Source organism: Castor canadensis, chromosome 1 (genome assembly GCF_047511655.1).
Source record: "Castor canadensis chromosome 1, mCasCan1.hap1v2, whole genome shotgun sequence".
Classification (NCBI taxonomy): Eukaryota; Metazoa; Chordata; class Mammalia; order Rodentia; family Castoridae; genus Castor; species Castor canadensis.
The window spans coordinates 46307319-46330111 of record NC_133386.1 but is presented as its reverse complement, the minus strand read 5'-3'; the positions used below and the strand labels follow the sequence as shown (position 1 = coordinate 46330111).

General features: G+C 35.3%; 1 protein-coding gene across 3 annotated transcripts; it reads right to left on the bottom strand.

Moving 5' to 3' along the window:
• Positions 1–1256: 1256 nt before the first annotated feature.
• On the bottom strand, positions 1257–21789 carry Zup1 (zinc finger containing ubiquitin peptidase 1). Of its 3 annotated transcripts, none has more exons than XM_074075946.1 (10): positions 21654–21789; positions 19240–19809; positions 17166–17276; positions 14810–14931; positions 12913–13081; positions 7917–8102; positions 7446–7611; positions 5527–5678; positions 4279–4499; positions 1257–1475 (listed from the first exon to the last, which is right to left on the bottom strand). In XM_074075946.1, the coding sequence occupies exons 2-10, from the start codon at positions 19793–19795 to the stop codon at positions 1428–1430; spliced, it is 1731 nt and encodes a 576-aa protein (XP_073932047.1). In that variant the 5' UTR covers positions 19796–19809; positions 21654–21789; the 3' UTR covers positions 1257–1427. The 3 variants fall into 3 exon arrangements, with proteins under 3 accessions (XP_073932047.1, XP_073932036.1, XP_073932030.1); XM_074075935.1 differs by having other exon boundaries at positions 21489–21766; XM_074075929.1 differs by having other exon boundaries at positions 21493–21766.
• Between the last annotated feature and the right edge of the window lie 1004 nt (positions 21790–22793).

The following is a 22793-nucleotide window of genomic DNA, read 5'->3' as shown; positions in this document are numbered from 1 at the left end:
ATGTCAGCTCCAGTCTCCTGTCTGCAAGGGGCCTTGACAAATCACTCACTGAGCTGTAAACCATGAGTAATCATTCTCTCACTGAATTATAAAATGTCACTACATCAAAAAACCTTGCCCTTATCCCACAGAGAGTTGTGAGCCCAAGAGTAGACCAATCCTCTTGAGGGACAGAAAATTGTGTCAGGGACATAACCTGGGTGGGCTTCCCATTCAGTTGTGCACTATCACTTAAGTCTGTGGCTGTACCCTTCTGCAGAAAAAAAAAAAGTGGGGGGGAGGTTGACTTGCTGAGCAACTCTCAAGTGTTTCTTTAATCACCATTTGGGAACTGCAGTTCTAACGGCTCAGGGCTCTGGCCTAATCAATAACCTGATCCAGTAATGGATTGATAATCTGATGGTGTTACCTGGGCGCCAGTGGCTCACACTTGTAATCCTGGCTACTTAGGAGGCAGAGATCAGGAGGTCTTAGTTCAAAGCCAGCCCCAAATAGTTCCTGAGACCCTATCTCTTTTTTTTTTTTTTTTTTTGGTCTTTTTTGTGAGACTCTTATCTCAAAAAAAACCCAGCACAAAAGAAGGCTGATGGAGTGATGGAGTGGCTCTAGTAAGAGTGCCTGCCTGGAAAGCGTGAGGCCCTGGGTTCAAATCCCAATGCTGCCAAAAACATAAATAATTTGATAGTATTGATGGAAGTGGTAGAAACTAGGAGGTAGAGTCTGGTTGGAGGAAGTAGATATCTGGGGGAATGCCTTTGAGGGGTATATGTTGAGATATGGATGTAACTTCCCTAGCAGTTCAACCCTAGCACCACACAAAAGATGTGTCTTGCCTGTAGCCCATTCAAATCTCTCTGCTTCCTGGCCCCCTTGAAGTGAGCAGCTCAAGACCAAAAACAACAGAGTCAGTCAAACATGAAAAGTAACATCTGAAACTATAAGCCAAAATAAATCCTTTTTCCTTTAAACCGGCTTCCTCTGGTATTCCTCACAGTGACGAACCTGCCTAACATAACAGCCAAATGGTACAGTGTTAAGAGCTTGGAGTGAGACAGCCAGGGTTCACAGCCTGCATCACCATCATGTTCTTGGGCAAATTATTAACCTTTCAGAGCTTCAGCTTCAAAGCATTATTTAAGATAAAATTAACATATGTTAAATGCTAAGAGTACCTAACACAAATAAGAACCCAATACATATCTGTGTATAATACAAATTGGTTTCTGAAACATGGATAAGAAAAACAAAACCCAGAATGCAAATAAGATGTTTATTGAAATAAAAATGTAATGAAGTACTAAAGGTACAGTTATTATAGAAGGTAAATGTGTTGAATACTTAGAGAATTTAGACGAAGTTGTATTAAGGAGTTCAATATCTGAATTTGGAAAACAAAGCATAATTCCACAATCATCATACTTGATTCTTCAAGGAATCTTCTCTGCGGTAAAAATTTGAGAAGCTTGTCTCCTAGCCTTGGAAAGGAATTAAAAAAACAATTAATTGTAAGCTAGAAATGAATTAATTATACTATGTTAGATATCATTTAATGTAAAAGATAAAATCTGGATTTTTTTTTTCAAGATAATAAAAATTCCTATTGGAAATTGCAACTTCAAACTTAGGAAATTAGGAATAAACATTTTTTAGAGCCAAGACATAAAGAAAATTCTAAACAAAGACAAAACAGAATGAATGAAATATAATGTCATTTTTTAATGGGATAATGAGTTGAATATAAAAATGCTGACTCACAGTCCGAGAGATAAAAATGGGGGTTGGGGCAGAAAGGAGGACAAGACGGAAATGGTGATAAGAACAAAGAACCTTTAAAAAATTATCTTGCTCATTATATCCTTTCAAAAAACTTTTCAATGTTTGTGCTATTTTCACAACTTGATTTACAAATCAAAGCATTATTCATCTAAGCTAAATTAAACCAATTGCGTTAAATCCAGTTCAGAATGCAAGGATAACTCAGTGGAAAGCCACAAGTTGAGGTAAATTAACTACTGTGTATTAAAGTAAAAAAAGAACTGAGGAAAATGGCTATTACATGCTCTCACATTTTTAAACTGAATTGCATTATTTTTTAACTAAATTGCATTAGAAGATTTTTTTAAAATAAATTCTTTCAACTAAACAAGTGTTCTAACATCTAGAACAGGGTCTGGAATATATTTATTGCAGAAATGTCTTATGTTAATTATAAAAAATTCACAAGAATAAAAAAGTTTTGAAAACCAACCATTCTCTTTGAAATATATAGCTGCATGATCATTAAAATATCAGAACTAATCTCCACATATAAAGAACAAAACAAAGTGCAGTTATAAATGTTCATATTTTAGCATATTGTAAAGTATCAAATTTATTCACAAAATATAAAATTAAGAATGATAATAACTGCTTAGAGAAAAAGACATCCTAAAAGTGAGAATAAAAAGAAACATGAATAAAAAATTATTTTGTCCTTGGTAAAGCTTCAGATTTCCATCTAATAATCTATAGATCAATCAGTACATCAACATGTATAAAACAATGTCAAAAAAGGCAGAATAACTGTAAGATATTGATGATTAAAAAAATCAAAGGCAAAGAATTGAAGGTAATATGGTAAACAAAAAGTTTAAAGAATGGGCTTGCCTGATTACAACTGTAATTCCAGCTTCTTGGGAAGCCAAGTTAGTGATACCTTATCTCAAAAATAAAATAATATACACGTGGAGTGACTCAAGTGATAGAGCACCTGCTTAGCAAGTGTGAGGCTGTTCAAACCCCAGTACTGCCAAAAGAGAAAAATAATAATAATAATAATGAAACAACACAAACAAAAGGCTGGGGTCATGGCTCAAGTGGTAGGGTACTTGCTCGCATGTGTGAGGCCCTAGGTTTAAGCACTGGGAAAAAGTGTTAAATTAGTAAGATTAATTTTTTTTTTCAGTTTTTAAAATGTAGTATCTTTTCAACAATAAATGTGCAATGGTTTGTGCAAAATTTAGCAAACATGAAACTATGAAGCTCGGTGTCCTTACAAAAGGCAATACTGGGTAGGGCTCTGGATAAACAGTGCCTGAACTCAGTAACTGTATGACCTTAGGAATGGAGCAATTAACTTTGTGCTACAGCATCCACGTGTATAAAATGAAAGTACCACATGTCTACCTTACAGGGCTCTCATGCAGATTAAATTAGTAAATGTACGTAAAGTGCTTATGATAGCACCTAGCACAGAACGAACATTATATAAGGTTTTAATCATATTACACTTACATTACTCTTTCTCTACAGGGCAGTATTACATATTGCTAACCAAGTTATAATCCTTACAATTAAAGACATAGCTATTGTCTATGACTCAAAACAATACAAAAACATTAAATGGACAATTTGGGAAGCACATTTTTAATACTTTAATATCACCTACACAAGAAAGATAGAAAAGAACTCAAATGTTTGATTTTAGTCCATGATAACATCTAACCACAAGTATGCTCTCAAAACTATTTGCATCATAATTAAACCTATTAAATAATTCTTGATTTTATATTTCAAATTATTAGGATGAAAAGATGATCTCCCATTGTAAGCAATTTTATTGTCCTTTCACCCAAGATCCGTTTTGTTTTCATGTTCACCTCTAGTACTTTCTTTTGCATTTTAGAGACAAACATATCAGTATGAAACACTATTAACAAGGGCATTTTTAATTTGTTTAAGATCCTGGGGCCTGGACATTTTCTAGACTTGATGTGCTATCATGTACCTTCTGTTCGTAACAAGTGAAAGCTTTGTACTACCTAAAATTTTTTCTGTGATATGCCACTCATCAGTTAACTACAAGGGATAAAGGCAAGAGTTAAATTCTAGAACTGTGTAAAACCACTAAGCCCAAATGCATAAAATAGAGCCTCAGGAATCACAAGAATCACATGTTAATAAATAGTAATTTTAACATCAGAAGAGTTAGTACACTGGCTTAAGTTAGGTTTTCTTACCATATGTATTATTATTATTCGTCATTCACATGACATTAAAACTATTATAAAACTGAACATTTTTATGAAGCTGAGTGAAGCAACTGAAAGTCATTTAGGTATCATTTAAGTTTAAAATGCACATTCCAGAAATTCAGACATAGAAAACAAATACATTTGTCAATTTAATGAAATAGAATGAGATGAGATGTTAATAACAAAGGGACAACAGTGACTTTAACTAAAATTAAAAATTTAAATTCTGCCCACTTAAGCATCACATAAATACTGAGTAACTTACAACTTTCTCCTCTGGAGATAGGACACCCTCTACTGCCACTATCTGGTATTGCTTATGTTTTAAATTTCCCACAGATTTTCGAAGTTGTTTGAGACTGCTAGCCTCTATGTCTTGCTTTAATAGTTTCTGCATTTCTTGAGAATGACATCCAGGATCAAATATAAGTAAACATAATGTTCGGTTTTTTTTCTCTTCAATTCCAACAATTGTTCGACTATGACCTATCAAAATATAAATAACAGGTATATATGGGTCATATTTATCTAGATACACATATATACAAACATTACTGTGTATGTATATACATATATCTATACATATTTATACATACAGACATACATATACATTCTTATTCTCTGTATATATAGCATGTGAATATATATGTATGTGGCCAGAGTATAACTATGGTCAGTTTCTAACATTTATGTACCTGAAATCTCTAAGACAGTAAGTGATTGATTCTACTTTTTACCGTTCAGTTTTCTTTTGTTCATTTTTAGTGTTTTAAAGACTTCATTACAAAAAAATCTGCTCTACGCTACCATTTATTTCACTTTTCCTTTCCCAATCTCTTGCTTCTTTTTCCTTTTCCAATCTCTTATGCAAATGAAAGGACTTGAAATTTCCCTATCCTAGAACAAAAACACTCATGGTTCTGAAAGATGAATAAAAATAAAATTATATATACCAGAATATCTCTTATGGTTATTTTCCCCTGCTCAAAGCTTGCTTCACTTTATTCCTGTTAATTCAAACCATCCATTCAACAAAATCTTGTCAAGTATCTATAAGCTAGGCACTATCCCTAGGAGCAAGGTTTATGGCAGCAAGTAAAACGGACGAATGTGCCTGTCTTCATGGAGCTTATAGTCTAATATAAAGAGATACTACAAACAAGATTTAAAAAGTAAAGGAAAAGCCAGTGGTGAGAGGCTGGGATAATGAGTTCCACTTATAAGTAAGGTGAGGTTGGGGAAGGCTTCAATTAAGTGATGCCTGGGGTAAACACTTGAAGAAGGTAAGGGATGATAAAAGAAGAATGAGTCAGAAAAAGAAACAGCAAGTCCAAAGCCCCTAAAGAGGCCAGGAATACCACCACACATTACCTAGGAATGTCCTTTGAAGACATAGCAGCTCTGAGCATCAAAGTAATGCACAATACTCCCCCACATCTTTATTGTCTAACCTGTCCTAAAACAACAGATAGTCTGTTGTCTTATAACAACATTATCTATCAATTATACTAACCTTGATGCTGGAGATAGATAGGAGGTTTTGATGTACACACAACCTTTGCATTTCCTTCCCTCTCTGAAGAGTAATAGTTCAATATCCATTCAAACAAGCGAGGGTGTGTACCCAAAGGACCAGTTGACTTGTGAAAATCAATAATACGGCATCTATAAAAATTGACAAAATAAAGAGTTAGAAAAAACCCATTCTCTCATCTACTAATAAAGTGAATTTTATTACTCCCAAAAAACTGACCAGATAGAGTATTTAGAGAACATTTTAAAAATATTTTTATCAATGTAATTATCTAATATGAGAAAAAATCTTAATTTAAGCTATTTTATCCCATTATTACTTCCCTATGAATGAAGAAAATCAAATATTTTTATTATTTATCTGGAAAACTGTCATTTTGTGGAGGCAGTAATTATTTAATTATCATTCACGGTAAATATAATGATTGATCTAAAGGTTAAAAATATTTTCTGACATACAAGTAAAATCTCTTTGAATAGCAAAGGACGATAATGGTAGACTTTTAAAAGTCATTTACATATTTTCTGGGACACAGTTTTTATTCAAAAGTCTCTAATGCTGATGATCAGTTAGAAACTGACTTCTGATTTTAATTCCTCAAAAGCCATTTCCATGCATCAAAGTAATTCATACAGACTTTTAATAGTAAACAGATCCAGGGTCTACTAATGAAAAAGCTTTATTAAAACTATGTAGGATACCAAGAAAGAAGCTAAATATATCAGGTATTTAGAAGGTAATTTTTCTTTCCTTAAGAATAACTTAAGCTGGGAACTAGAGGCTCATGCCTATAATCCCAGCTACTCAGGAGGGGTTGAATCCAGCCTGGGCAAATAGCTTGCGAGACCCTATCTGGAAAAAAAAAAACATCACAAAAGAAGGCTGGTGGAGTGGCTCAAGGAGTAGGCCCTGAGTACAAACCCAGTGCTGCAAATAAAGAAGAGAGAGGAATATATATATATATATATATATATATATATATATAGAGAGAGAGAGAGAGAGAGAGAGAGAGAGAGAGAGAGAGAAAGTAACTTAAAAGGGCTATTTAAATCAAAGAGCAAAAGAGAAAAGGAAAAGAGAAATAAAATAAGCAATGAGCAAAATTTATATGATCATAATGTGAACTGATTTTAATTGAATAGAAACATTTATTTGAGGGTGAGCAAGTAGAAGATATAAAAATGAACCATGTCTAAATCTCATAAAGTAAAAAAAAGGCTATAAAAGTCTATTATTTAAAAATAATGGAGGACAGGGTAGTGACTCACACCAGTAATCCCAGCCACTCAGGAGAATCGTTAATTCAAGGCCAGTCCATGCTAAAAATTAGCAAGACCCTATCTAAACAAACAAGCTGGGTGTGGTGGCACATGACTGTCATCCCAGCTCTGGAGGTAGGAAAACTTCAGTACAAGGCCAACCTGGGCAAAAACTACAAGACCCTATCTGCAAAATAACCTAAAGCAAAAAGGGCTGGAGGCATGGATCCAGTGGAAGAGCTCTTGCCTAGCAAGAAGAAAGCTCTGAGTTCAAACCCCAGTACAGCCAAAAAGAGGGGGAAGGCAGTGGTAGTCACCTCTGAAAATTAGGACTTGAGAATAGAGAGAGCATGAGCTAGAAAATAAGTTGCCAGTTTTCATTATAAGCCTTTCAGTACTAAATAATTTTATTTTTAAGCTATCTCTTTGAATGAATGAATACATACAACATAACATTTACAAAAACAAAAGAAGTTCCCTCTCAGAAGGCTGGGAGAATGGCTCAGGTGGTAGAGTGCCTGTGTAGCAAACTCAAGGCCCCAAGTTCAACCTTCAGTACCACTGCCATAACCCCTAAAAATGAAGCTCCCAGATATAGCTGTAATATTAACACATTAACTTGAGTTTCCATGTACCTACTTTACCCTCAGGGAAGTCAGGAGTGTATATATTTCACAGGCTCCAATCCAGGCCTTTGTTCCCTGTAACCTATTATTGAGTTGAGAGGCTCCCTGAGGATCAAAACCTTCCTTCCATGCATCTTCAATCATAGACTGAATTTTTGGAATACAGGGAACTGACATACCTACAATTATATAAGCAAACAAATTATAAGGCAGTTTCAAAAGTACTGAACAATATTATTTAGTAGTATGTAAATAATATAGAGGAACCTAGACCAGTTTGTAACAGTTATTTCTGGTATCTTCTATTATTTTATTTTCTGTCCCTCCTCCAACTGGAATTCAAGTTTCTGATGCAACTGTCCACTAAAATACTTTCTTATAAAAGATATTAACTATGCATGCTACATATTATATTAATTTATTCCATAACCCATATATAGTTAGTAGCTGATAAGTTCAGAGTTACTGAAGTTATTTTACATACCTTTCAAGCAATCATAAGAATCATTCTGTAGTAATGATGAAAGTAGCATTTGGAAATTTCTGTAACCACAACCCCAACCTTTGTCGCCTAAAGATGAATGAAAGTGATCCACCACTGTAGAAAGCCACACACGCCTCACATCTGTAGCAGTATTCTGATAATATCTGTGAAGTGCTTCAATAATTCCTAAAGTAGAATAGAGGTTCAGAAGATTCAGAAAGAGCTGTCTCATACATTTCTAACATCAACCTCAAGATCCACAGGGAAATTCTATTATTTCATTTTTTCATATTCTTCTTTGCTACAACCTCAGTTCATGTTCTTGTTTGTTACTACAATCCAAGTTTCCTAACACTGGTATATTATGCATTACACTGAGTGGAAATTGTTTGCATCTCTTATTTCTGCATCTGCATGGCCCAGCACACCAAAGTACAACTACTGAATGCATGCTTTTCTAGTCTATTTTATTATACACATGGCCAGATATCACTCAGTCCTGATCAATTTACTCCCATTCAAAAGACAATAGTGGGTTGGGGATGTAGCTCAGAGGTAGCGTGTTTGCACGTGTGAGGCCCTGGATTGGACCCAGTAATGTGAAAGAAAAAAAAAAAAACTCCCTATGACCTACATAATAGTATGTAGGTCAGATACATAATAGTATCTGAAGCCTGCTGCAAGCTGTCCTCAAACTTTCAGACCACTCTTCTTACATAATTTTGGCTATGACCTAACTGAACAAATTAAACATTTTGCCCACAGAATTTTAATTCAATTTCCATGTTTTACTGTGTACATACTTCATACTATATTAAGTGCTGATCATAAAAAGATGAATACGACATTATCCCCTGAAATCTCATGAACCAAGCCTACAGTGCTATAATATGGATAAGCAAGTTATTAAGACAAAGTATTTCTGGCTGTCCTTCCTCCTCTTAGTGTACTCACCTTACACTTAGAATTCTACACATCTTTCAAAGATCCAATACCACTATCTTCAAAGATCCTTTTTCAGAACAATCACTGTATTTATTTTTTGTGATCCCTGGATACTGGTCTCATTGTCAAAGCAGAATACTATAGTTCTTTACATATATTTTATCTACGTTATTGACTCTGAAGTTTATATGCAGTGATATCCTATTTATATAGCTTACACTTTCTTATAGCATATGGCACCAAAAAGACAATCACTAAATGTTTTTCACTTGAAGAAAGGGTGTCCTATAGGAAAACGGGTTTTTACCATTTACAAAGGTCAATAAATCAAAACAATCAAATGATTTCTGTATTATAAAGGACAGAAATAAAGATCATTATCACCATTTCCAAAGAACTCACAAAGGTAAGATTTTCATGCAAGAAAAAGAACAATTTAAATGGTATATAACTGAGGACTGAATGTTGTGGCATAGAATGGGTACTCTAGGAATTCAGAGAAGATAAATGTACACTTCAGTAACAGACTTTAAGAGATCAAGAGTTAAGAGAACCCTTTAAACATGAAAAAGGGAAAAAAACCATAAAACAATGAACTCATATATATTCTAGTATTCTTTGAAAACTTATTACATATAATACAGGAGTACCTCACTAGCTGGGTAACTATATCTTAGCAACCATACAACTGCTATAGAAGAAAATTTCCTTATAATCATGTATGTTTTATTCCTTAGCAGATAAATCTCTTTAGATATTTTTCCAAGATAATCTACCTTTTTCCTATTCCTAAGACTGTAACGTTGAAGTCCATAAGCTGACACTAAATGATGGCTGCTTTTTTTAATAACAACAAAAAAATTTTGCCACCAAATCAAGCACTTCTAAATTTCAATGCAGTTTATAAAAAGGACACAGTATATTAGAGAGCAATGATTTTGTCCTTTTAAAATTATAGTTATTGCTGGGAAAACTGGTTAGCAGTCTGCAAAAAACTGAAACTAGATCCATGTATATCACCCTATACCAAGATTAACTCAAAATGGATCAAGGATCTTAATATCAGACCCCAAACTCTTAAGTTGATACAAGAAAGAGTAGGAAATACTCTGGAGTTAGTAGGTATAGGTAAGAACTTTCTCAATGAAACCCCAGCAGCACAGCAACTAAGAGATAGCATAGATAAATGGGACCTCATAAAACTAAAAAGCTTCTGTTCATCAAAAGAAATGGTCTCTAAACTGAAGAGAACACCCACAGAGTGGGAGAAAATATTTGCCAACTATACATCAGACAAAGGACTGATAACCAGAATATACAGGGAACTTAAAAAACTAAATTCTCCCAAAACTAATGAACCAATAAAGAAATGGGCACGTGAACTAAACAGAACTTTCTCAAAAGAAGAAATTCAAATGGCCAGAAAACACATGAAAAAATGTTCACCATCTCTAGCAATAAAGGAAATGCAAATTAAAACCACACTAAGATTCCACCTCACCCCTGTTAGAATAGCCATCATCAGCAACACCACCAACAACAGGTGTTGGCGAGGATGCGGGGAAAAAGGAACCCTCTTACACTGTTGGTGGGAATGTAGACTAGTACAACCACTCTGGAAAAAAATTTGGAGGCTACTTAAAAAGATGGACATCGATCTACCATTTGATCCAGCAATACCACTCTTGGGGATATACCCAAAAGACTGTTACTCCAGAGGCACCTGCACATCCATGTTTATTGCGGCACTATTCACAATAGCCAAGTTATGGAAACAGCCAAGATGCCCCAGCACTGACGAATGGATTAAGAAAATGTGGTATCTATACACAATGGAATTTTATGCAGCCATGAAGAAGAACGAAATGTTATCATTCGCTGGTAAATGGATGGAATTGGAGAACATCATTCTGAGTGAGGTTAGCCTGGCTCAAAAGACCAAAAATCGTATGTTCTCCCTCATATGTGGACATTAGATCAAGGGCAAACACAACAAGGGGATTGGACTATGAGCACATGATAAAAGCGAGAGCACACAAGGGAGGGGTGAGGATAGGTAAGACACCTAAAAAACTAGCTAGCATTTGTTGCCCTTAATGCAGAGAAACTAAAGCAGATACCTTAAAGCAACTGAGGCCAATAGGAAAAGGAGACCAGGAACTAGAGAAAAGGTTAGATTAAAAAGAATTAACCTAGAAGGTAACACCCATGCACAGGAAATCAATGTGAGTCAATGCCCTGTATAGCTATCCTTATCTCAACCAGCAAAACCCCTTGTTCCTTCCTATTATTGCTTATACTCTCTCTACAACAAAATTAGAGATAAGGGCAAAATAGTTTCTGCTGGGTATTGAGGGGGGGAGCGGGAGGGGGTGGAGTGGGTGGTAAGGGAGGGGGTGGGGGCAGGGGGGAGAAATAAACCAAGCCTTGTATGCACATATGAATAATAAAAGAAAAATGAAAAAAAATAAAATAAAATAAAATAAAATTATAGTTATTTTAGATTACATATACTATTATATTTAACTCTAAAACATATGCACAAACAAAAATCAAAGGGCAAAGGGTGACATAAATCTAAGTAGAACTTTAATAATTTCTTCTTGTACCCTCAGGATTCAGATCACACATCTGCTGGGACATTCTATGATGTATAGACCTTTTTACCTTTTTAACATGGAGACTCCATGAGAAATATAAAAACAGCCTTTTGGAACAGACTCATGAGTATGTGAAAATATTGGGATATGTATTGCATTCCATTTATGTGTAAATTAAACACATGTCAAATATATGTATTTCATAGAAATGTACATACATGGTAAGACTATTGAAGCCTATATGAGATTAATAAATACAAAATTCAGGATAATGACTTTTAAGTAAATACGGTAAAACATTAAGATTCAAAAAAGCTGGTGGTGGGAACAAAGCTTTTTCCATATAAATTTAAAATAATTAACGAAAAATCATTCATCAGAAAAAAGGCATGCTTTGGAACAAGACAGAACTAATTGTGAATAGCAGGCAGTCCAATAACTAGCTGTGTAACCTTGCCTTGGGAAAATTACTTAACTATAGTCAAAATATCTCATCTAGAATATGTAACAGTACATACAGAATGTCTGTTTTGGGTTAAATGACATAATGTGTGTGAATCTCTTGGTACAATACAATAGAACAGTAACTAGCCACATATGACTACTGGGCATTTACAATGTGGCTTCTCAAACTGATGAGCTGTAAAATATAAATACACACTGAATTTAGAAGAATGTACAGTATCTCAATAGTTCTTAATAAGAATTCATGTGGAAATCATGGATACAATGATTATCCATGGATACACATGGGTTAAACTATTAAAATTACAAATTAATGCGAGTTTAACAGAATTTTTTTTTATTTTACAATGGTGTGAAACAAATAGGCATTCTGCAGAGTCCATACTTTGACATTTTCCTGGCCTATGGATATGCAGAATGTTATGTATAGATGTGGGTAGCAACAGTGAGTTGCAGCTTCAAGTCAGTCACCACATCACCAGGGTAGGCAACCAATACTCTACACTGTACTATGTTGCTAGGATGTTCAAAAGCATAGGTATATTAAGGTCATTTTCGATTTAGTGTATTTTCAACTTACAGTGGGTTTATCAGGACACAATCCCAATGTAAGTTGGGGAGTCTCTATAATTTTACCAATTCCTTTTTACTTTTTAAAATGTGACTGGGAAATTTAACTCTGTATGTGTTTCACATTATATTTCTATTAGACAGCCATAGTCTAGAACATGGAAAGCAACCAATAAAAACTTCAAAGGTTCATTTTCCAATGTCAAGTAGTTAATACAAAATAAAAGTAAATTATTTATTATAAAAGTAAGTTCAGAAATTTCAAAACAACATATTAAAAATATATGAACACAGAGTTTCACCTAATCTACATAAACTTTGGACTGTAAAAACTGAATAAAACTAGAGCGGTTTTGGTTACCACTTCAGTGGGGTATGTGCCATTAAATCTACAGTTCTGATGTTCAAGTACTCACCGGAAGTTTTTGTTTTCCCATCATCAATACCAACAGCTAGTGATTCCATCATGTCAGCTTTTATTCTATGAAATTCTGATGGATGCATTCTTCCCCTATTTACTTCTATTTCCATATGATGTAGTTGCTGTTGTTTGTATCCTCCAGAGTGATCTAAACCATATTGTTGCTGTTGAACATAAAAACAAATGAGTTAATTTTTATCCCCCTGTACTTCAATGAGGTGCAAAGTTTCTATAGTTGTATTTATCTGGAAATATATGTTGGAGCATTCTAGTTTATGGACTTATGATGCCTAAAGATTAAAGTCAACTTAAAGATTTTTATGATAACCAAAACACACATACATGTCCCTAACAATAATTAATTAACCATTTTTCTATAAACAACTACTTGCATTTCTTATAGTAGAATAACTAGAATACCCTTTCTTCTAAAGGTGTTGTGAAAGAAAGAAGAGTTCCAAACACACTGCCAATATTTTTCAGGAAACTAGTTGTCCTTGTTATTTGGTTCTGAGGCTAGTCTGCAAAGGCTTACTTCATCAGCAATCTTTCAGACAATGATGCTACGTAGTAAATGAACTGAGTTTTTGTACACTGGACTGAGAATCTCAAATAATATGTACAAAACTGTCTCTGTGGAAAAGCTTCTTGAAATCTAAACAACTTGCAACTTGCATAACAAACCTCCTTACACATTGGAAGCATTTTGTACTAATAATTTTCAAAGGGCGTTTTGCCTTTTACATAGAAAAAAAGACTTAGAAAAAGCCAATTTTCTTTCTTCCTCAGAATTCTGGTGGGAAACTATTTTGAGAATAATTTGATATTGCAAAAAAAAAAAAAAAGTCTGGGAAAAATGTATAATGCAGATGAGTATATTAAAGGCTTTGAGAAACATACAAAACTATTTAACTGATGTATTTAAACTTATATGACCAGAACCCTTTTTACTCATACACTATCCTACTAAAACCTGAGAAAATGACATTTAAATACTCCACAAGCATTAATAGCACACAGGACAGGACAGTCCACAAATAAATGGAAAAGGAAAAACATCCATTAAAAATTTAAATGCATTAACATATTAATCCTAGCTACCCAAGAGGCTGAGATAGAAGGACCATGGTTCAAGGCCAGTCCAGGCAAATAGTTCACAATACCCCATCTCAACCACAAGCTGGGTATGGTGGCACATACTGTTATTTCAGCGGGAATGGGAAGGATAAAATAGGAAGATCAGAGTCCAGGCTGGCCTAGACAAAAAGTGAAACCCTATCTTCAGTGTAAAAGGCATTGCTCTTAACAGTAGAGTGCCTGCCTAACAAGTATGAAGCCCTGAGTTCAAACCCAGTACTGACAAAATATACACATGTGTGTGTACACACTGCACACATATGTATATACACACACATATGCATAAAACATGTTGACAATTTATTTCAACAGATAATTCCATCCACTTAAGACACATGTAGTAAATGTCATCAAAATCACTTTCCACTAAAAATTGAAATGCCTAAAATTGCAGTCCATAAAAGAATTTAAGACTGAGACAGTAATCTAAATTTCAGTTCTAAGTATCTATATACTCTTGATTCCAGCTATCAGTTTCCTAATTTGTCCCATCAACTTACGTGGTTTAAATCCTAGTCACTTAACAGCTGCCTAACCCTAGGCAAATTACTTAACCACTCTAATTCCATCTCTTCATCTGAAAAATAAAGATGGGGGAGGAATGAGGGGAGAAGGTAGTAGTTTTTGAGATACTATACATGAAGTGATTACTCCAGTATCTGGCCAAAAAAAGACTTGTAATAGCTGAAGTCTTATAAGTGTAGTCAAGAACTCTACCAAAGCAAAATACTGTTAACTGTTATTAATCTTTGTACCTGCAGCTTCTGAAATTCTTCTATTTCTTGTCTTGATTCCTCAGATCTTCTTTTTCTGTCTTCTTCTTGTTGAAGTTGGTGAGCCAATTCTAGATCATTAGAACACTGGACTCTATCCATACCTGTTTAGTATTTTTGACATTCAGAATTTAAAAAGTGCTAAAATCAAAGTGGACTTATCAGTTTATAAATATTTTAAAAGTAGAGCAAATGCTATTATTTTCTACTTATTTATGACTGTGTTGTCATGGAACCATGGAGAACAAATCTGGCAGAATTCAGAACTGCTTCTGTGAAAAAATAACCTACATTTAAATAACTAACATTCACTGACTGTTTAAACTGTGACAAGTGCTTTTCATTAATTATCTAATTTGATCTTCACAACAACTTTATGAAGTAGGTATTATTATCTACCAAGGAAAATAAAATTTAAAGAGGTTAAGTAACACCCTACATTGATGCCCATAACACAACTAATTTTTCAAAGAAATACTAAGGGATAAAAACTGGAAATAACAGAGCACATAAAAATACACATTTCCAAAGTAAAGGAGTTAAATACTAACTTAATTACAATTTGGCCCCAAATTGCGTAACTTTGTAGTATCTTGCCTTGCTTCCTCTCTCTCAGTGCCTCTCAGATCTATTAGCCAGTGCTTTCTGGCCAGTACCTTGTCTCTGTGACACCTGTATTAGCCAGAATTCTCTAGAGAAATAGGACTGAAGGAAGCAGAAAGAGAGACTGAGTGCATATACATCATGAAGTTCACATGACCACAGAGTTTGAAAAGTTCCATGACAGCCCATCTATAAGCTAAAGAATCCAAGAAACCAGTAGCATATCTCAGGCCAGGAAACTGGAAACCCCAGAACCAGGGAGGTAAGGGTGCAGGTCCTAGTCCAAGGCCAAAGGCTCAAGAGCCTTGGAAGGGCTGCTGGTGGATGTACCAGAGTCAGGTCAAAGGATCTGGAGTTTGCTGTTCAAGGGGAGCAGCAGGAGAAACAGGCCCAAATCCAGAAGGAAGAGCTAAAATGAGTTTGCCTCTTCTTTGGTTTTCACGGTCTATCTGGATTGCCAGCTAAATTTGACTATACCTACCCACACTGAGAACAGGTCTTCCCAACTCAATTTGCTGACACATAGGCCAATTTCCTCTGGAAACACTGTCAATAACACACCCAGAAGAAATGGTTCACCAGTGCTCTAAGTATGTCTCAATCCAGACAAGTCATACCCCCCTAACCTGATGGCTTAATTATGTAACTGAATAGTTCTTTCTTTTCAAGCATCTCAGCTGCTAGTGTATTTTTCTATTTTGTTTCCCACTCCACTCTTAGGATATACAATTCACTCACAACTGCTCAGACATCTTCTTTTCTCATTGCCTACTTACAGAATAATATATGTATCCCATAAAAAGCTTATCAAAAACGGAGTAAGAATTACCAGACATTGAGTTTCAAGAGTTATTCTTGCACACTATTTCCTCACAACTTTTTCCAAAAACAGAACACGAAATGGAGTAGGTAGAAGAGAACTTCAACGTAGAAGACTATTTCATCTTTGCTCCAATAAATTTCCTCTTGTAATTTGGCTCAATGAGCAGGTAATGCTATGCATGGAGATGACTGATACTAGTTCTAGATTAACTGATACTAAACACTAAAGACCCTTGCATTACTAGGACTTATCTACATACCTTCAGAAACTGAAATAGAGTAGAATACAATTGGTTTCTTGTAGTTTCTATTTCTTTTTACCCCAGTGTGTATGTGGAACTCCTAAGAACCTTATAATGATATGATTACTTAATGCCACCATTAAAAAAATTGAAAGGAAAACTTTTATAAGGTCATTATTAAACCAAAAAGTATTTTTAGAACCTGGGGCAAGCAGATAGAAAGGCACTGAAAGACTTTTAAGATACATAGTTCACACACATTTTTAAGATTTAGACGTGCCACTTGATGATTTCAATTCAACAATTTTTGTTGGTCAAATGCTAAGTTCAGTTGCTTCTATCTGATTAAGGAATGGCCTCAACTTGTAAATAAAAACATTGTTGAATGACATAAAATTTAAAAATCATTGTCTTAAATGCTGTACCCTCTAAATATTGTTTCTCTAGAGCAAAATCCAAGACACAAAGCCATAGTTATGATGTTGGTCACCAAGCTCATCCTTTACAACTTTTCTGTGAAACAATTTCCAAAGAAGTTGCAGCTAGATAAGATTTAAAGGAACGATTTTTAAATAGTATGATTTTTTTTATTTGTATCTATCTAAAACTTGGATATGTAACTGAAACAAAATTTAAATGAAATACTTTTATCTTTAGATGCATGAACATACCTTGTCGAAAGCTGCTTTCTTCTAAATGCAAGTCAACGTGTTCCTGGAGAATACTGTAATTTGTACAGACAAGCCCACACATAGGACAGTCATAGAGTGGTTGATCACAGTCTACATTAGAGACAGAAATAAGTTGGTTTAGTTTTTAGAATTTAGATTTTTTTTTACCCTGTGCAAAACTTTAATATGTAAATAAAAGCTCTTTGTAGTAAACCACTGCACCTCATATGCATTCTTGAATAGCCACAACTATGTAATAGAGTCATCCAGATTTATGTAAGCACCAGCACTATTCTAACAATGAATCCATCTTTAACTATTTGCAGTACATCCACTAATTTGACCCAAACTATCATCCCTTCCCTCAAGATCTCTTGCCCACAGAAATTATACTGTATCATAAGTTCACTTTTCTATAACCACAAATTTTATCTGCATATTTACTTCACCTTCTTACATTAACTTGTTGGCTCATTCCCTTGACAGCTTCCTAACACAGACACAATTTTTCTCTCTTTATTCAGGACCCTAGAAGTAGAAAAGGAGTCCCCTTTTGCTCCCTTCCACAACTTCCAAACCACTTTTCTTCTTTCCTTTTTAAAAAGTTCTATCATGTTGCTAGAAAATAGCATCCCATACCCCTTAGTGGCTAATATTTTTTTCTGAAATTCTACATACCTCCTTTCATTTACTGAAGATTTCAGCACCTGAATCAAAATTTTCCTTTCCTAGCCCTTACACTATGATCATTCTTAGCAACTTCAAGAAACATCCATAGCAGTGGTTCTTTGCTTTCACTTCCAACAATGTTTTCCTTCACTCTAATTTAGCCACTCAATAACACAAATAATATCCTTTATTTATCATCTCCTATAACTGACCAACCTGGAAATCTCTATTTTCTTCCTCTCACTTGAGTTCTACCGCTCTAAATTCTTTTGGCCTAATTAAAATCTGCAATACAGACCCTATTTTTTTTTTTTGTCATTCATCATCTCACTCATGATTTTTTATTTTCCAGCCTACACTCTGCATCCACTATCTGACAATTCCCTTAAACCACCTGCAAACTCCCTTGTTTCATTTACTGTACCTGAACATTAACTAAATCCAGCTACTTATTGCATGTCTGTATCTCTAATAACAACCAGATCTTGTTTTCACTCAACTAAGCACGCTTACTCCTGAGATTGCCATAGGCATATTTCACATTAGTATGTTAAGAAACTTTCAAAAAACAGTGTTTCAATAGAGCATGGTCAGGAATTTCTCAATAGTGGGAGTCCTTGTAGCAGGTCCATAAAATTTTCATTAATTCTACTTAGAACACTGATGGGAATCAATGGACAACTATCAAATTAGGGATAAACACCTTAACTATATATAAAAATTGAGAACGCTTCCATAAACTTGCAAGTTTATGTAAAAGACTTAAGATCCTAAATTTACATAAACCAACATCAGAGCCTCAAAAATGAAGCAAAACCTGACAGAGCTGAAAGGAAAATACCAAATTTATAATTATAAATGGGAATTTCAGCAATCTCTTCTCAAAAACTGGTAGAACTACTAGACAGGCCTAGATAAGAAAAGGATACTCTGAATACAAATAACAGGATCAAGTGACATATATACAACACTACCCAACAAAGCAGAATAGTTTCTATTTCAAGCATCTATGAGACATGTACCAAGAAACCACATCATGAGCTATACAACAAGCTTCAACAAATTCCAGAGAACTGGTATCACATGGAGAGTGTTCCCTGATCACAATGGAGTCAAATTAGAATTAACTAACACAGTCAGTCTCGGACTGTCCAGATGCCTCTGGGCTGCTGGAATTAAATGGACAGACAGGTTCCAAAACTACTCTCAATGTAGCTGAAACATTTTTATCTGCATTAAAATCCTTTTTCATAATTGCACTTTTATACTTCAATCATTGCAAATGAACAATACCATGGACATAAATGAGATTTAAAAACACACTTGTAGAAACCAACTTTTATGATATAACATATTAAACTGAGACAGTTACTTAAAATAATTCATAATAAAATGAACACTTTACCTTCTAATGGAGTGTCTAAAAAACTGGCATGCTTTGTTTTTACATGAGTTTCCAGAGCTTCACTACATTCCTCCATTTTTCCACAAAATGGACACTCAGGAGGACTATACATTGTTTCATAAATTGATCCTTTTATTTCAGAAAATTCAGATTGTTTTTCCCTACTTTTCAGGAATTTTCTAGATTCAGTTAAGTTCTCTGAATAAAAGTCTTCATGTTTTAAAGTACTATCCTTAAGCAGGTTTTGAGTTGAATTTTTTGGCTTAGATGCACAAGCTGAATGAAAATTTGAATTAACTTCCATTTTACTCTGTAGGGTGTTGTTCTTGTTATCTGAAGTTCCATACTGTGTTGTGTCTATGCTCTCAAAGTTTCTTTCTAAAGCATTCTGCTCAAAATGAGCATTTTCAATATGAAAACACATTTCATCATAATTCATGCCTGACAATTTGCAAAATGGACATGTAACTTCATTTTCCATGTGAACAATTAGGAGGTGAGTCTTCATATCTGGTTCTGAGGTTACTGTTTCACCACAAATATCACAGTAAAGCATGGTATGATAGGTAGCTAGAAAAGAACACAATATTATTTTAAGTTTCAAAGTAAGAGTCGAAGAAAAATACATTTCATAAAATGATCTGAGACAATTCTTTCATATTTAGTGCTGTATATTTTGATGAATTTGTCAACGTATTTACTATTTTTTTAATCTGCAAACTTATTTACAAATCTCAACCAAAACTTCTATTACACACTGAGCATCCAAAATCCAAAAATTCAAAACCCCAAATTCTCCAAAATTTGAAACTTTTAAAGCACTGACAGTGGAAAAGTCCATACCTGATCTCACATGACAGGTGGCAGTCATAACACAGATACACTAAAAACATTACATAAATTTATCTTCACACTATGTGTATTGGATGTATATGAAACATAAATGAGTTTTGTGTTTAGAACTGGGTCCCATCCCCAAGAGCTCTCATTATGCATATGCAAACACTCCAAAATCCTAAAAGAAATCCAAAATCAGGAACACTTCTGGTCCTAAATCTTTCAGATAAGGAATACTAAACCTGTACTGTACATCAAATTTGTAGTTTCAAGAAATCAAAGCTTATAATAATGAAAACAAATAACTTTAAATTAAAATTAAAATTTTTTATTTCAAAAACTGTGTGTCTGGTTCAAGATACAGAAAAAAAATTATGCCTAAAAATTGTTGAAGTAAGATAAGTCAGGTAAAACAAACAGAAGAAACCTATTTATGGACTGTTGTACCTAAATACAGAACTTTGGAGTTTATTATACTCCAAAGCAAGCACACTTTGGAGTTGAGTAAGCACACCTTAAAATAACACTTAAGCAGCTTTACATATGTCAAACTAACTAGTACAATTGTTTTCATTCTACACCTGAGAAAACCTGGCTCACCTACGTCACCACAGTCTGGAAGCCAAGATGTTAACCCATGGTGCTCCACAGCCCACAGCAGAGTGGTGCAGTGGAAAACAGCAAGTAACTCCTGAGCCTGGAGAGCTGCGTTACAGTCTCAGGCTTCATCACTTTGAGTAATTCATATCATCTGTTTGAGTTGCGATCTATAAAGCGAGTTACTCTAGATCAGCAATCGCCTGAATATTTTATGGACTCAAAGTAGTCACTAGTGATGAAGTGATGTTATTGAACCAAATTTTTAAAAAAGCAATTGCAGCTACACCTATCACCCTCCTACTACAGAACATCGTTCAACTAAGAACTATTTAAAGACAAACAGGAGAGGGGAGAAATGGCATAAACAATGTATGCACATATGAATAAACGAATAAAAAAATAAAAAATAAATAAAGACAAACAGGAAAAGGAAAGTAAGCACCCTGTAGCCCTCGCTAAACACATTTGGTTTTACAAGACCTTTCTACGTTGTTCTTGTTCTCATTTCCCTACAGACAAGTGAAATCGTTTTTGGTGTTCTTCACTCTGCAGTGCAAAAGCACCGCACCCAGAGTTTCCCTTCTTCCAGGGGCTGACGCACGGCCAGACAGGACACACGCGGACAGGGACCCAGACACGCACAGGAGGCGTGAGCCAGCATGGATGGAGGCGTAATAGGAGGTGGCAAGGGCCGAAGGCCACAAACGCAAAGCCCATCCCTGCATCTGGAGCAAGAAGAAGAAACCAGTCCAGACCCCGACCCGGTCAAAGCTTGGAGCCTGGGGAACGAAGACAGGACCATCACTTCTTACCGACCCGGACATCCAGCAGCTGCTATTGCGCTCGCTCAGCTTCCCCTCCGGTCCCGCCGCCGCTGCCGCCGTCTGCCCCGCAGACAGAGAAGTACAAGCGTGGCGTCCAATACTCTCCTGGCATAAAAGACTTCGGCCAGACCCTCCAAATATTCATAGACTCACCATCAACCGAGAGAGGAACCGAAGACGCCAAAAAAAACCTTAATCCCCAAGAAACCGCTTTCAAAAATGCGCTTCCTCAGTCGCCCGGAAGGGAAGCAATCCCAGCATGCCTCGCTCCCCATCGGTCTGGGTTGTGGTGCATTTTGGGAGTCGTAGTCATTTTTGCGTCCTTCCGTTTCCCATTTTTTTCCCTCCGCCTGTGGGGGATTCGTGAGTCTTGGTTTGCCGCAAAAGAAACTAGGCTCCAGAAGAGAAACTAGGTTCAGAGATTTTTAAGAGTCAATCTGAGTAAATTCATAGGGCAGATGCTAGGGAAAACGTGTCTACATTACTCATTATCCGGAATCCGGCTGAGTAGCCCGCTGGTCTAGTATCAATAAAAGTTTTTATAAAGGGCTGGCGAAGTAGCTCAAGTGGTAGAGTGCCTGCCTGGCAATCATGAGGCCCTGAGTTCAAACCCCAGTACTGTTAAAAAAAAAAAAAAAGTTTTTATAATAATACAAGATGTCAAGCTCCAAATTATGTTCTATGGGTTTAGAACAGCTAATAGTAGAGCGCGTGCCTAGCAAGAGTGAGGCTCTGAATTCAAACCTCAGTACAGGAAAAAAAAAAAAAAAAGCATAGACAATACCTAAATAAATGTGTGTTTACTCGTGGTTGCTAAAATTTCAATTTCCTATACATTCGGGCTAGTGGAGTGGCTCACGTGGTACGGCGCCTGCCTAGAAAGTGTGAAGCCCTCAGTTCAAACCCCAGTACCACCAAAAAAAAAAAAAAAAAGTAAATAGAACAGACAGGTTCTTTCCTTCAGGTAACAAGACCACCTGTACCTTACATTCATCACTCAGTCGTTATTTATTCAGCAAATATTTAAAGATTAACCATTAGCAGCATGCTACTTGGAACTTGAGCTGCAACAGTACTCAAAATACAGGTCATTTGAAACTTCCATTCTGTTGAGTTAGAGCAAAGAAACATGTAAGTAAGGCGGCCACGGTAAGTGCTATGAGAAACATAAAACAGAGGTACTAATGTTAGAAAAAGATTAAGCTGCTGAATATCCTGATGAACAAAACTTGCACCAACAGGGAAGAACTTTTCAGTTATGTAACAGTAAGGAGAGCTGAGTAAAAGAATGAT

Excerpts from the sequence above, each read along its gene's own strand:
- Zup1 (XM_074075946.1), bottom strand. The coding sequence starts at position 19,795 with ATGCTTTACTGTGATATTTGTGGTGAAACAGTAACCTCAGAACCAGAT. Across the intron at positions 7,612-7,916 it reads TTCTTATGATTGCTTGAAAG|GTATGTCAGTTCCCTGTATT; the intron begins GTATGTAAAATA and ends ATATAATTGTAG. Across the intron at positions 1,476-4,278 it reads TATCTCCAGAGGAGAAAGTT|GCTAGGAGACAAGCTTCTCA; the intron begins GTAAGTTACTCA and ends TTCCTTTCCAAG.